This window comes from Sinohyriopsis cumingii, chromosome 15 (assembly GCF_028554795.1).
Source record: "Sinohyriopsis cumingii isolate HCF-2022 chromosome 15, ASM2855479v2, whole genome shotgun sequence".
NCBI lineage: Eukaryota > Metazoa > Mollusca > Bivalvia > Unionida > Unionidae > Sinohyriopsis > Sinohyriopsis cumingii.
The window spans coordinates 127,828,668-127,844,942 of NC_142975.1; the positions used below are offsets into that span (position 1 = coordinate 127,828,668).

General features: G+C 35.3%; 1 protein-coding gene across 2 annotated transcripts; it reads left to right on the top strand.

The window, feature by feature from the left end:
• The first annotated feature begins 409 nt into the window (after positions 1-409).
• Positions 410-9,283, top strand: LOC149782745 (uncharacterized). 2 transcript variants are annotated; one of them, XM_089934239.1, is made up of 5 exons: positions 410-580; positions 1,951-2,058; positions 3,604-3,702; positions 4,586-4,684; positions 5,309-9,282. In XM_089934239.1, the coding sequence occupies exons 2-5, from the start codon at positions 1,962-1,964 to the stop codon at positions 5,593-5,595; spliced, it is 582 nt and encodes a 193-aa protein (XP_089790365.1). In that variant the 5' UTR covers positions 410-580; positions 1,951-1,961; the 3' UTR covers positions 5,596-9,282. The 2 variants fall into 2 exon arrangements, with proteins under 2 accessions (XP_089790365.1, XP_089790366.1); XM_089934240.1 differs by lacking the exon at positions 4,586-4,684 and having other exon boundaries at positions 5,309-9,283.
• The last annotated feature ends 6,992 nt before the right edge of the window (positions 9,284-16,275 follow it).

Consider the following 16,275-nt stretch of genomic DNA (forward strand, 5'->3'; position numbering starts at 1 on the left):
TAAACAAAGTTTGAAATAGGGGACTGACTTTTACTTTGCATGTAACGTGATATAATACACCTAACTGTGTTCGAGCAAATTTACTGTATGTATGTATGTATATATATATATATATATATATATATATATATATATATAAACATTTACTATCCAGGCTTATTGATTCATTAGCAGTATATATGCGAACGAAGTAAGCGCAGTTAATCAATAAAACATATGTATGCAGAGGTCATACCATATTCTTGAAGGGGAACATAAGCCAGGCAGTGTTAAAATTATTCTTATCTATATTTAGCAAGTTGCGTTATTTTCTGTCTGCTATCTTTAGGACACATCAGTGCAATGAATAAGGGGTTTTCCCACCCTTTGCTATAAACAGTACAGTATTTCCACCCTAAAATTACTTATCCTTTCCTCTCCCCATCCATATGCCAGACTCGGGTCGGAGTAGGCACTATATCAGAACATACGTGATTTTGTTTCATCGTTTCGTCGCCAATACGACAGCTAATTTAATTAACAACAGTCGTTTGCTGAACCAGTAATACTGCCTGCCAGCCACTTGTCAACGATTTTAGAGGTAAGAGTTATTTATATTAAAAAAAATGAATTCGTAGTTAAAACTTTCAGTCACATACCACAAGAAAAGAATGTTCTGTAATAGCTTGTAACATTTCAGACATGCATATCCGAAATAGATTAACAATGTTCTATAGAAAAGTACGAATATATTTACCATTGACAAAATCCAGATTTTCCTGCATAGGAATGACGCCTATTTTATCACCAGCAATATTACCCGCATCTAATTAACACGACTAATTGGACTAATATAGATAAAAGAAAAGTGTGAGCGATATAAAGGACATATCTAACAATTATAGCTACTCTGCGTACTCTCTTAAAAGTTAAGTGCAACTTCAAACAAATTATACATCGCCCGGTCTGCCGTCGCATGATGCGTATTTTATTGAGGATATTGATATTCGTTTTTGCTTGTATTGGATATTTTTGTACCGCTTGTATCCAACATGGAGATATTTCAAAACTAACAGTAGTCACTATTTCATCTGACCCAGTACGTGCGTAAAATATAAAAACAAGTTTCCTCAAGTATTCCACTTCATAACATGTTTTGTCAATTTATCGCAGCTGTTATGAACAGTCTGATTGTTACAGTTTGCTAGGTAAAATATCCTGCATAACTTATTTTCCATCTCATGCTTTTCAATGCCGCTAAAACTAAATGTCACTCTAACAAACCGGCAACTGTTTTAACGCTGGCGTGAACAGAATAATCTTAAACAACTCGTTTTGTGATATGGATTACCGTAAACATATAATTGTTCCAACTCGTTTTCAGACGCATATTCTTTGCCACAAGTTAAATTATTTATATTCTGTATGGCATTTTTGCTCGGAACATAAATACGTTTTTGATTGAAGCTAAACCTCCACAAAGATTCATTTTATCTTAGTTCTTCTCAGCTATTTATAGAAGTGCGGGGGTCTACCGTGGACGTCTAAATTTATTACAAATGTTGCAGTGCTGCCAAGACCCTTTTGTTTAACAACTATCATGACATCCTAAAGCTGCCAAAGATCACGTGCTGCATACCTATACAATATATATACTCTTAGCAGAGGATAACCCCCAAAATAGGTACATTTGCAGATAATGTATAAATTGGATAGTAATGAATTGATTGCTTTAATGGAGCGGTTCTTATCCATTTTGGTCGGCGATTCAAATTATTTGTGTGGTGTTAGCCTTATGAACCATTAGCTTAGACCCATCAAAGAGAGACAGACAGACAGAGACAGAGACACAGAGACAGAGAGATGCGTGGTCTAGCACTGATGTCCCACGCATTGTAAATATCACGGCTTCACCTTGTACACGCATCTCTTGCTATTTTCTTTTTCATTGTTTAATTATTTTATTTTTAGACAACCTCAGAATGTCTTTTCTGGGAGTAAGAAATATTCATCCAGTGCAAGCTATGTCCACTCTGGTATTTTTAGGATTGGCTATGAACTGCATTGGTGTTCTTGCACGTAAGTACTCACTTATGATATGAAAATATAGACTTTGTCACGTGTTGTCTTGAATGATACATTTGTGTTGGAATGGCGATGTACTTCTTTTATACGAAAACCTTAAATAATCTCTCTTCCTATCGATATTTACCCTTGAACACAAGGTAGACACGAACGCACATTGCAAAACTAATACTTATTGATAGATAATATCACATATTTTTGTATCAAGTTTATTCAAAAGTTTCTATTTTTATATTCATATTTTTGTTCGTGTTTAATAGAATACTCGCACAACATAATATCGAGTTTATAGACTACTACACATGTGATTATAAAATAAAACAAACTGAAACTCATGTTTCCAAAACCGTTATATTACCACAAAACCATTCTTTGGAAAGTCATAAGCCTTATTTGTCACCAAGAATCGCAAATTTCTCCAAAATCTTGCCAAATTTGTTACTGTCATAATAAAAACAATAAACTTCCCGCTGTATCCATAATTTACAACAATATAATTTGTTTTCTTCTTTTGTCTTTCTCGTGCAGCTTTTGTACACTCCACGAGAGACATTGTGATCTACGAAAACAATGTTACATTAGTGTAGCCAAATGATCTGACATTACGTCCGAAAGTTTAGTCTTGCTATGATTGTAAATGTTGACCTGTGATGTGATTTGTATATCCATATGTTAGTGATATCACCCTACAATCTTGTAGCAGTTGTGGTATTCTCGTATGCCACCTATGCGTGGCCTGAGATTTGTTTTATTAATAAAAGTATTGTTCTGTTCTGTTCTGTTCTAAAACTCATTCAACTGGGATTAATACACAGTGGAGCATATATGTTTTTATACGAATTTTCTTTATACGATACGTTTATGTGAACACAGCGAACTAAACTACTAGTAGTTCTATGGCTGGTGGTAAATTTTAGTATGCGATAATTATGTATATTAACTATTTCTAAATGATATGCACAAATATCTGAATAATATCTACTATTCATTCTAATCGCAACTGTCTTGGACATGCTTGGCGTAGTAGGATTATATTATGAATCCGTACGGTCAACGACCTAATTAAAATGATGTCAGATCACAGCCATGTTGGACAACAAAGTTTACCGTTTATGCCATGACTTGTTCGTTGTCCAGATAAACTGCAAGGTCAGCTCCTGCAACTGTTTGATCTGGCCGACATTTCGCACAGTGGACTTGTATGATCTATGGATACTATCTGGTTCAGGAGTCCTTATATTGGAAAATGTTTGAAGTAATGTTTTCTACAATTTGTTTAACACTGGAGTTACGATTTGCGGAACTCAAGAAGGACAAGAAAATAAACGACACTAGTTCATCTTACGCATACTACTGCAACGTCAGTAATGGTTGTGGCATTAGTCATAGAAAGAACTAGAAGCATTTGCAGTGTTCTGAGCAAGACATTTTGCACGTTAATTGAAAGAAGAACAATTAAAACTTTGTTCAGTTTTGTTGCACTTTCACTTTTCACCAGCCCATGTTTACTGAGCTTGTAAAATTCATTCTTTTGTTTAGATCGATGCCAGAGAAATGAATATTTTGATCCACATACGGGGAACTGTGATCCCTGTGCCCCTTTGTGTGCGGTGATGAACTGTTCGAAGATTTGTCCAGGTAAATTCTCGACCTTTATATCTACTTACATATTTACCTAATTACCTACCAACTGAGAGTAAAACATATTCTACCTGAACAGCATACTAAGATAATTACGTGAGAAAACATTCCAAAATGTAGTCAATATTTTACAGAAAGAACAACATTATTAATGCACATACAAGATATCAATTGCTGATTGCTGAAATAATCATTAAAATATATAACAGATAATGTTTGTTGAAGGTTTTAATTCCACGTTCAACAACATTATTACTTCAGTCTATTCGTAACTGATTTGTAAAGGTTAAGCGAGGTAGGACCACATTGGGAATTTATATGGTCAACGACTTAAAAAAGATGACAAATATCATCCATTTTGAATTAGAAAGTGTACTGTTTTCGCTATAACTTGTTCTTTGTTTCAATAAACAACTGGGTCAACCCCAACAACTCTCGTAGCTTGACGCCATTTTGCAGAATGGACTTATTTTAATTATGGATAATATCTCCTTCAGCGCTCGTTACAATCAAAATTACTCGAAATTAAGGTTTGTTCAGTTTGTTTCAAAACTGGAATGAGGATTATTTTTATAAAAATTGGAATAAAAGAAGAAAAAAAAATGAAATTAGATCATCTGGCGCGTCCTACTGTAAAATCAGTAGTTGTATCAGTAATAGTCGTGGTGGTGGTAGTACTAGTAGTGGTGACAGTAAACGCACCACAACAATAGCTTTCAAGGAAGCTGAAATTGCAGTAATGATTGCAATAGAATCACTAGAAACATTTGAAGTATTCTAAGCAGAAAAAGTTACATGTATAATGAAAAATGAAAAAATATTACAACTGTTCAGTTTTGTTGTACTTTCATCATACCCATTTGTTTTCTTTCCTTTTTAGATCTCTGCCAGAAGGATGAATATTTTGACCCACATACGGGAAACTGTGATCTCTGTGCACCTTTATGTGAGGTGATGAATTGCTCGAAGATTTGTCCAGGTACCTTCTTGAATTAATATCTACTTACCTTTTTACCTACTTACCTACCTACTTGCATTAATACAGATTGCTTACAAAAAGCTAAACAACATTTCAAAATGTAGGCAATACTTCACAGAAAGAACCATACTAACACTACTGTTACACACACATACGCGCACGAATGCTAGTTCAATACTGTTTGTGTTTGTAGGTTTTGATGCCACTTCGAACACATTATTGGGTATAATGTGTATGAGTAAATTGGAGCTGAGAGCATTTCTCAAGGAGACACTGAGGTAGTTGACTCTGGCAGGACTGGGTGCGTATCGAACCCGCAACCCTTGGATTACTAGTCTGATGCTCTACCAACTGACATACCGCGGCTCTCGAAACAGAATAAAACAAATAAGCAATGCAGTCTTTGTACATGTTTATTTCTCATCTTTCATAATTAGATAATCACATGAGAAGTGACCAACAATCGATAATTACGATGGTTATCAATACAAGTTCAGCACACTCTTTATAGAACGTATTTTAAATTTATATCTTTTTTCCTGAAATATATGCTTCAGGTACATCGAAGGAAATGTAGACTGTATATTATTGTAACTCATATTCTCTCTTGTATGTATATTTCAGATTTCGTAATCCACAATTCTTCTTCTGCTCCTGCTAAAGTATCGTCTTTTGGCCGAGGTTCAGTCATAGACAATTTCATCATAATCACAATAGCCTCGACCTGTTCGGCTTTAGTTTTGGCATTACTTGGCTTTCTTATCTTCAAAACGTTCTCCGGAAAGAGGATTAAACGGTGTTCATCGGGAATAACAGCAACGTTAATACAAGAGACAGAACAGAACAGAAAAGAAGATGACCCAGAAAAGGCGGTATTAACCTCAAACCTTGATACCTGTGATATCCTCTGACGATCTGGTGCATTTCCATAATGTGTACGTGCATCTTTCAGAGCAGGATCGAAATCAGGAGATAAGAAATGAGTGACTATTATATGATATGCATTTGAAAAAAAATTGAATGGATTATCTCAAGCAGTTGGAGACATAAAAAATATTAAAATTCTGGCAGAGTCCATATAAGAACAAGGACTTTCTTAAATTAAAAAAATGTTAAAGGATTGTTATTGGTTTATTATATTAAACACTCTAATGTTATTCCTTTAATAACAATACATAATAAATCAATAGATTCACTATGTAATATATAATGCATTTATCTAGTGGTAATATTGTTATGTATGATTTTAATATTTTATATCTTAGTTTTTGTGATATATGCGTCCTTTTAAAGCTAGTGTATAGATGTTAGATGATAGGTTGGGACGTGATATATGTCTCCCTGTAGCGGCTAGTGCATAGATGCTAGGTGATATGTTGGGACGTGATATCTGTCTGCCTGTGACGGCTAGTGTCTCGATGTTAGGTGATATGTTGGGACGTGATATCTGTCTCCCTGTAAAGGCTAGTGTCTCGATGTTAGGTGATAGGTTGGGACGTGATATCTGTCTCCCTGTAACGGCTAGTGTTTCTGTTTTGTGATATGCTGGAACCACAGGCACTTGTTTCTAAAAAAAGGGGAAAACTAGTAACACCCTCCAATCCCGATTAACACAAGGTAACTAACTATTTCGGTTCGAAATCTGACTCCTTGTTAATTTTCTTACACTGCCTGTATATTTAATCGGTCATAACGTACACTACCGTAAATAAGACCTGACAAACCGTTATCTCATGTAAGCTTTAAGTACCTTACTGATTTTAACAGGCACTTTTACTTTAAGTCCCTCCGTTGTTTCATGTCTTATCTAATTTTACACTGATTTGTGGATAATATTTCCGGTCTAATTCGGTGTGAATGCGTCTAGATCGTTCTTGCCTCATTGATTTCTTTTCCTCTACGCAAATGACTAAAAGATATGCACTCTACAAATAAATGAACAATACAGTAAATGAACAGATTACTTGAAATAATGTACGAAGTGTTATTTCCAAATGTGTTTGAAGGACAATACATTTGATTTTCATTACAATTTTAACTGTTTTCTTTTGTGGGTATTCATTTTTATAAAAACGGTGACCCATAGTCACATTCACTCCGACGTAAACCTGAGGTGTTGTCCTTCAAACAGCGTTCAAGTATACAAGACACGAAGCAAAGGAGAAACTTCGAGTAAAAACGGCCACTGCAAAGTCAGTAAGGTGCTTAAATCGTACATGTGGAAAAGGTTTGCAATGTCTCATTTTACGGTGTTGATAGCTACGAGTGTCTAAAAAGTATAAAAAATGAACATGGTCTGTTGCCCTGTGTTAACTGGGAGTAGAGTAGGGCGATATCAATAGTTTCTCTTTTTATGTTGAAGGAACCAAGAACCTGTGATTTGGATGCGATGTATATATACTTCCTTTAAAAGTAAGCATTAACATATTACGTGATCTTTTCAACTGTTTATTGACGATTTGATAAAAACATTCTATTATTTTTAACTATCGTATATATTGATTTCTGAATGCACTCTTGTCCAATTTCAGTCACGGTCATACATTTATTCATCTTTCTCTATCTTATTTATTTTACCTGAATTGTGTATGTTTACATACAATTTTATAAAATCATATTAATTTTTACTTCCATTATTCCATGTAAATTTCTTACCGATTGTACTGAAAAGGTTTATTCTAACTTTTGAGAATTTGTAGCCCTACCCCATTTGTTAATATTTATTGCATTAAAATATTTTTTTTAAACTAACAGGCCGATTGATTACTACTTAAGGACAACCTGTACAATTTCATAACGCCATAAAGATGTAAAAGGAGAAAGAGGAAAGCCTTCATTTCACATGAGTGACAGTGACAGTGATTTCTATTACTATCATGTTTGCTGGCTCATTGAATATTGGTAATCCGTGTTGCTAGATCTTTATCTTTTTGTGTGTTATTTCAGTTATTTATTTTATAAAGGTGACTATTTAGACAACAACCGTTTCTCGTATGCGCGGCAAAATATTAAAGTAACTATAATGTATAACCATTTTGTATGCTTAATTTTTGTCCATGATTGTAGATTGTACTTTAAGATAATCATCATTTGTAAACATCATCTTTACGCAACTAACGTTTGTCTAAGGTTGTAAGTTGTGAATAAAATGTTTACATGGCTGTTAGAGTTCAGAATATTCTAGAAACAGTTTGATGGAATTTTCCAATCAGAAATAATTCAAATCAAGGGTCTTAGGTCAAGTGAAATTTGTATATTATTTTTATTCCCCGATATGTGTAGCAATTATCTCTCTTCACATGAGTAATCGTCAGTGTCACAATCCTTCATTTCGTTGTCGTTCGTGTCCTCATCGTTTTAAAATCTTCTGTGAAATGTATCTGCAGCATGAACAGGACCGCCTATCACGTCTTATTAACTTCAATAAGGCTTTCGACAAGGTATGCAATGCAACCTTTCGGGTCACCATGCAGATACACAATAAAAACACAAAACTAATCAGCACCATAGAAGACCTGTATGACAAGGCGTCTAGAGCAGTGTTCATCAATGCAATATAGGAGACTGGTTCAGAAACACAGTCGAAGTCAGTCAGGGGTGACTCCCCTCACCAACTCTCTTCAACCCTTACCTGGAAAGGATCATGTTGGATGCCCTGGACGACCACGATGGCATTGCCAATGTTGATTTCAGAATAATAACCAAACTACGCTTCGCTGATGATGTGGAAGGTTTAGCAGGGGATGAATAACTGGAAGAATTAGTAAACCGTTTCAATCAAGCTTCATTCAAGTTTTTCATGGAGATCAGCGTTGAAAAGATCAAACTAATGACAAACAACCCGAGTGGCATCCAAAAGGAAATAAGAGCGAATGGACAGAAGCTGGACACAGTGGTTAGCATCAAGTACACAGGTGCTATCGCCTCTGATAAAGGTTCAAAACCTGAGACTCTGTCCAGGATTGCACAGACAACAGCTGCACGGGATAAGCAGAAGCCTGTTTGGAAGGTCAGCAACATCATGCTTGGGTCCAAGATCAAGCTTATGCGCTCCCTCGTCATGTCCATATTCATGTAAACATGTGAGACATGGACCCTGACAAAAGGACTTGAGAGAATAATCCTTGCCTTAGAGATGAGCTGTTATGGAAGGATCCTGATCATTTCATACGTAGACCACGTCTCTAATGAGGAGGTGCGTATTAGAATCCAAGGTGCAATTCGACCGTATGAGGATCTGCACATCAGTGTAAACAAACGCAAACTAAGATGGTATAGTCACGTCTTACGCTCATCTGGCCTGTCACAGACAGTCCTAAAGAGCACAGTGAGAGCAAAGAGAAAACAAATTAGACAGAATAGACATGGGCTTTGCAAAGTCCTAAACAGCTGCGCAGAACAGGGACAAATGGAGAGAGATTCTCGCTAAATCACCAGTGGCGCCCCTACGACCAGCCTAGTTAAGGGAGAAATGAAATGAATGAATGAAAAACATCATCAGTGTCCTTACAAGTAATAGTGATGGCGATAAGATTAGAAGCAAAAGGGATGAAGTTTAGGTGATTACGAAAATTTGATTATGTTTAAGACAATATGGAAGCAAACGAAATTCAAGATAAAGTTCTCTATGTTGCCGTCCCGTTTAATGCATCATTTAGATTATAATTTATATTCCATCTTTCAAGAGACATTAAAGAGAATTAAAAATAGAGGGGTTGTGTGCTTTAAACTTTAAAAGAGGAGCATAGAGGTTCTATGGAATGGAGGGGTGATTGCTATACACTTTTAATACAACTATGTAATTAGTTGAGAACCCGTGTTGTAAACAGAGACACGTTATTAATCTTTTGAACATCCAAATAGTGCCACTTGATAATATATGCTAAAAAACGTAAACGTACACTGAAGCGAATTGCGTATGAACCCTCTTGTTTTACAACATAAAAATAATCGCATGCTCAGTATATATATCAAAAAGATATCTAAGCGGTCAAGATTATCTCTTAACGGTTATTTCTGATCGGTATATATTTTTAGATTGATTTTGTCAGTTATCTTTTTCTGATTCTGACCTTCTATTATTGTTATTATTTTTTTTTACTTCAACCAATCAGTTTTATGGTATATACTGTTAAATCGTGTTGCTAAATAGGATGATTGTATGATCATTCTTCGTATCACATGGTCATGATTTCAGTCTAACATTATATAGTTCGATTCAACGCGTCGTACAGTTAAAATGGCATTTGTACAATTGTAAAGCAAAATAAATTCTACTTTTATTCTCTACATCATATAATAAAACGAATATAGAACTTTAGGTTTGATGAATATGACATTTTATGTGTAAAATGTGTAGGTGTTAAATATCACGATATTCGAGTTATCTAACGTGAACAGGGGGTTCTTTACCTACAGTGAGTACTACATTGTCAAAATTCGACTCACATCTAGGGTATACAGTAATATCTCAGACTTATCTGAAGTGTACAAGGGGACACGTTATGTCCAGTGAGTCACCCAAAACTAATGTCTTTGAGTTATTTGCAGTGTACAAGGGCAATCGTTACGCACATTGAGTCCTACTTTTTCATAGCAAAGCTAATGTCTTCTGAGTTATTTGAAGTGTACAAGGGGAATCGGTACGCCCATTCAGTCATACTTTTTCATAGCAAAGCTAATATATGTTTAGTTATTTTGAAGTGTACTAGGGGAATCGTTACGCCAATGGAGTACTACACTGTCAAAGCGTGACTGACATCTATATATCCTGCAAGTCTTTGGCATCAGATACACAGACAGAAAACTACCCTGTATGGGCTTGTCAAGATTCACAGCAAACGATAGAACCAAGGATAATGCAACAGGAGCATGCACTGTTAGGATACAAACATGAATCACCAGCTGCTTTTGAACATTTAGATATCATTACAACTATTGTTATTAAGAGTATTCTGAACGGAGCATTATATGCACACTCCATGTATAGTAGTCCTCTGTGTAACTACTAGTAAGGCATTGGTAACTCTGGAGATTGTTGATCAAGCGTCTCAATGACCTGGACCTTTGGTCAGGATATGCTGTCTCGAACTAAACTTGCTGTTCAGAAACAACAATGTTCTTATTTTAGACTTACCATGACTACGACATCTGACTTTTAGACCAAGAATATATAGATTTCTTTATTGTCCAAAGTCCACGCTATTCAAAACGTTTGGATAAAGAGCGTACCGCAGAACAAAATGTATTGTTTAAAACCTGTTTTTGTTTGGGCACACTGACTTTGCCTTTTGAACTTTGAACCCGAAGATCAAAGATTTCTTCCATATTTGATGGTTTTTGCCTCCACAAACGTTGGTCAAGATGAGCGGCCTAGAATACAAGTTACTGTGCAGAAAAAAATCTTCCACACTTTATCTTGTTGACCTTTTGAATGAAAGAACTCTTCAATGGGCTTCGTTTATTACAAACACTGTATGTCATTACAAGCTGTGGAGAAAGTGCGTGCTCGTGAATCGATATTTGGCAGGAAACTTTATATTCTTTCAGATATAGTGACCTTCAACTTTGACCTTTTGACCCAAATCGTCATACCTCTTTGATAACCTCAAGTGCAACTATCTACGATGTTGGTCAAGGTTTTGTTAAGCAGTATTGATATTATTGCGCATAAACCACTTTTCTCCCTTCGGTCACATTGACCTTGACATGTGGCCTTTCGACTCTCATATCAACCAGCGTTTTCCTTGCTACATGTGCAAACCATCCACAAACGTTTTGTGCAGGTATCCGAAATATAACTAATTTTGTTGCGCTAAAACCCTTTTCTTCTTATCTGCGTAACAATGACCATTGAACTTCGATCTTTTAACCCTGAAATAGACAAATATCTTCTTTTCCCAAAGTCCAAGCCATCTGCAAAGTTTGGTAAAACTATATGGCCGACACCTGAGTTATTGTGCGGAAACAACATTAGTAATATATATATAATATAATACGATCCGCTTTATGGCTGGCGTATACAGATCTAATACTACTGATATATTGAGTACATATTATTTCTATGAAGTGATTTAGAACCGTAAACACGGAACAACTCTGCGATTCGACTTCGTACAGCATAAACTATATTATCAGATGAATTCTAGACATTAAGAGGTTGCCCCTTTAATACCCAGGAAAAATATTTCAATGTACCTTTGTTTTTATTTTTGCAAAAAATTTAACGTCCTCGAACATTTCGAATAAGAACTGTGCTGATAATGTGCGAGTTTGAGAGAGACAGACAGACAGACACATAGAGTTTAGTAGTTGTATATGCGTGTATGCTACATTTTAACGTATCCTTGACGTAAATAGTTTTAAATTTTTGTAAGAACGTTTTATATACCTTTGCAATGACAGATTCTCTAGAACGATAGCAAAATCACCCAGATTGAAGCATTTATTGTTGTTCTTTTGAGGTAAATAGCAAAATGGGAAAAACGTATCTATGTATATCTAATTATAGCAGTGGCTGGGTATTTATCAAGCTAATTATAAATCAAAGGTGACAGATGTTTTCTTGAATTAATGGAATTACTGGACACCAATTAAGTTTACACTTTCTTTCTAAAGTATCTTTTGATCTAGGAAAGTAAATCGTCACTTTTGTAGCGGGGATATCAGTCAAATGTGAAAGTATCTGATGAGTTATTGTTTGCTTCTTGAACAACAATAAAAACAAACATCATCATCATCAACAACAACAGGGAAAGAAACAGCAAGATATTTTTTGGATTCGAAGGGGTAAAAAAACAAAGATAGGTTCCTAAAATAACTCCTAAGGGAGTTTCCGACAGCCTTCTAAATTTAGAGAGATACAATCGTATTTTTGTGATTTATCTATCTTCCATTCGTTTTTCATAGTTGCCGGAAATCTTTGCTGGTTTGTTTTCTCTCCACACGACTAGTAATGATAATATACGACGTCTTCCTGCAGTCAACTTTGACACAGAAGACAAATCTTTCAGATACTGTTACTACAATGTTATGGTATTTCACTACAATGATATTTATCTAGGACAAAGATACTGGCTGACCAAATCGGATTCTCTAAAAAAAAAAAAAAAACAAGCCACGACTTCCCTGTATTGTCACGGTAAGGTTATCGATTAAATCCGTATTACTGTTCATCCAAACCAATATGTTATAATACACATTAAGTCAAAGATTTATTTTCATATAATTTCATTTTCGGTACATGCAAGAATTCGTGTATATTTCATATTGTATTCCATGCAGTTGTGTATGCTTACCTACACATATTCTGAAAAGTTTTACCTTTATAAATTATGTGTGTTTTAATAATTAATGTGTATGTTTGTCGATATAAGATATCGGAGGAAAAAAAACAACATATAAATTGTTTATCTGATGTCGACAATTAACATGTGTGTGTGTTGGATATTCCTAAGGTAAGCTTTAGCCCTGCATTGTGGATTTGAAGATGTTCATTTACAGTTCTTGCCCATATTAATTACTTTATTGTGCATTTCTCGAGAACAATTCCTGTCTGCAGTTATCCTGCTGTCGAATAACCGATCCTACAGCATTAAAGATAGGTTTTTTTTAAAAACACTTAGAGATGATTGTGGAACTGTATACATGCACAACAGGGGTGTTGGGGTGGGGTGAGGTGGTGGATGGGTGGGGTCCTCGTCAGACTAAAATAACTATTGAGTTTCCACTAATAAATATCTGAGGACTGGATAACACAAGTATAAACCAAAAAGATTATGTCTTAAATGAGAAATATTAATCATGTCCTAGAATAATATAAATATATATATATATATATATATATATATATATATATATATATATATATATATATATATATATATATATATATATATATATATATATATATATATATATATATATATATATATATATATATATCATCATTTACTTGCCACGAACACACGAGCAAATGCAGGATACTAAGATGTGAAATGCGTTATACAAAACCATTGTAGGTGTGATTTGATTGCTTGAATACTTTGATTACCTGTAATAGATCAATATTGAGTATCTGTGTCAATCAAAATGGTAATTAAAATTCACATTTTAATTTTAAAAAATTCAATCTGTCGTTGTGAAAATATGATGTGTTAATATAATATGGTTAATCGACAAGCTGTCACGAGCTTGAGCAAAAGACGCTACCCGGCACATTTCGTATGTTTTTAACACACTGATCATTCCAGACTAATTTTGTTTTCAAAAAGGTAACAGCAGAATGTATTTACGACTTCACAGACTGATAGTATAATAGGATACGACTGCAAGTGTCTACACGATATGTATTAATAACCGAGTACCGCATGCATTGTAGATGTGTATCACAACATCCTTATCGGAAAAGACTACGTGACGCCCAATACTCTGTATCCTGGCAAAAGTCATAGATACCTGACAATGGCGGCCTCATCGACATTGATCAAACTTCTAAGTTCTGGTTTTTCAAAATTGATCACTTTTAAGTAGGCTTTATTGGATTGCGGACTACTAGTCCGATAAATCAGCCCCTCAGATCTGTGTTGATACTGATGCAAGATATGTGGGTCTGTTGTCACCTGTTCATTACAATATGCAATTTTGCTGCCTGCAGATCTTTCCGAAACAAATGTGCGTATTCTTTAGACACATACGGGTAATTGGTAGCAGCCATATCGAGCGCGAAATTCAAAATGGCCACCAAAAGAACCCTTCAGCCGACGGTAGCTCCATAGCCGCGAGAAATACTGGTAAGTGCATATTTATGTACACCGATGTGTGCATACAAAAGTGTATGCAGACTTTTGCATGTTTAAATGAATAGGTGATATCAGCCCTTAAACCGAAATCAATATCATCACGGAGAAGGTGCTGATTTATCGGCCAAGCAGACTGCCTGCAAGATTTACTTACCTCCGAAGCTGAGGTGTTTAACAACGTGCAAAACTACGTACCTCCGAAAATGAAGATTTGACAACGGAAGTGCTCCAGTACGGATGGCCAACTTACGCTTTTCAAAAACACTTCGCATATTGTTTTACGAAAAGTTGTGCTTAGTTTAAATTACGATCGAGATAGATATAAGACTGACCGTAACAAGTCATGAAAATGAATAAAGTAATCTGGAACTAATTTGTTGCTCTTAGCCTACCGACGTGACCTACTGTTAGCTCTTAGCCTACTCCGTGTTGGTCGGCACAGGGTTAATATCCAGCGTCTATGTCGGAGAGTGCGACATTAATGTCAGTTTCGAATTGCTAAATATAAGGCTTGCGTTACATACGTTTATCATAGCAATTGTGCTCGAGGAAATTCTATTCTACAGAGTTCTGTATAATTTATTGGTTTGAAATCACTAACTGAGGTGCATGTGTAAAAGAGAAGTGATTGCCAGTTGCTACCATAACCAATAAAATGAATATGCAGTTTTATAAAACAAAAACATTTTTAAAAAAAGATCTATTCCGACAGGGAAGCCCAGTATGTGGGTTTAGTAGGTTTAGGCACGCTATCTTACAATATATAAATACAGTATGCAATATATGTAGGTATTCTGGCAGTCTCTCGTGTGTGTGTGTGTGTGTGTGTGTGAGAGAGAGAGAGAGAGAGAGAGAGAGAGAATAAGATGTGACAAATCGGACGTAGAATATCTCTATTACTAAAAGGTACCTATAACTTTTATATCATGATTTACAAAGGGTACTTGAATATATTGCAATTATTGATAATATATGACTTCTAAAATTATCGAGAATGCATACATGATATACCATACCGATAGGTTACAGATCATCCTTAACGAGACGGGGGGGGGGGGGGGGGGGCAACCGAGGATATATCAATATCACCGGGGCCTGGGCCGAACAACACTTTTTAAGTTCATAAAAGAATTTTTTTTTAACAAGAACTAGGAGAGGCCCGGGAGATTCTTACCTCAGGGCCCGTGATCGCTCTTTGCTATCACCCCGATCACACGTTCAACGTCACCAACGAAAATGGAATCACAAAAGTGTCATATATGGAAACCATTTTTCTCTACTTCCATTTTGTTTGTTATCCATTATTTAAATGTATTTTTATATTTTGCAGTGGATGTTGATATATCATTTGAAGATTTGCAATACAGGTAAGCTTTGTGTTGATAAACCATTAAAAAAATATGTTCCAAAATTCTATCTACTTATTGTGCAGTACTTATTTTAGATAGAAAGCTATAAGTTACCAAAGTTCCGTCTAATACTAACTTTGGAGATAAAGCCTTTAGTTGTCAAAGTCCTGTGTAATTGTAATTTTTGATAGAAAGGCATAAGTTACTAAAGTCCTGTGTAATTTTAATTTTTGATAGAAAGGCGTTAGTTGCCAAAGTCCTGTGTAATTCTAATTTTGGATAGAAAGTTATTAGTTGCCAACGCCCTGTGCAATAGTAATTTTTGGATAGAAAGCCATTAGTTGCCAAAGTTCGCCTCTGATTCATTCTTGAATTAAACTGATGTCTCCCTTTAAAGACTATTTTTTTTTAATAGCTGATTGTGCTTCGCCATGTGTACAAG

Coding starts and splice junctions, on each gene's coding strand:
- LOC149782745 (XM_089934239.1), top strand. CDS start 1,962: ATGTCTTTTCTGGGAGTAAGAAATATTCATCCAGTGCAAGCTATGTCC. Junction 3,703..4,585: donor CTGTTCGAAGATTTGTCCAG/GTAAATTCTCGA, acceptor TTTCCTTTTTAG/ATCTCTGCCAGAAGGATGAA. Junction 4,685..5,308: donor TTGCTCGAAGATTTGTCCAG/GTACCTTCTTGA, acceptor TGTATATTTCAG/ATTTCGTAATCCACAATTCT.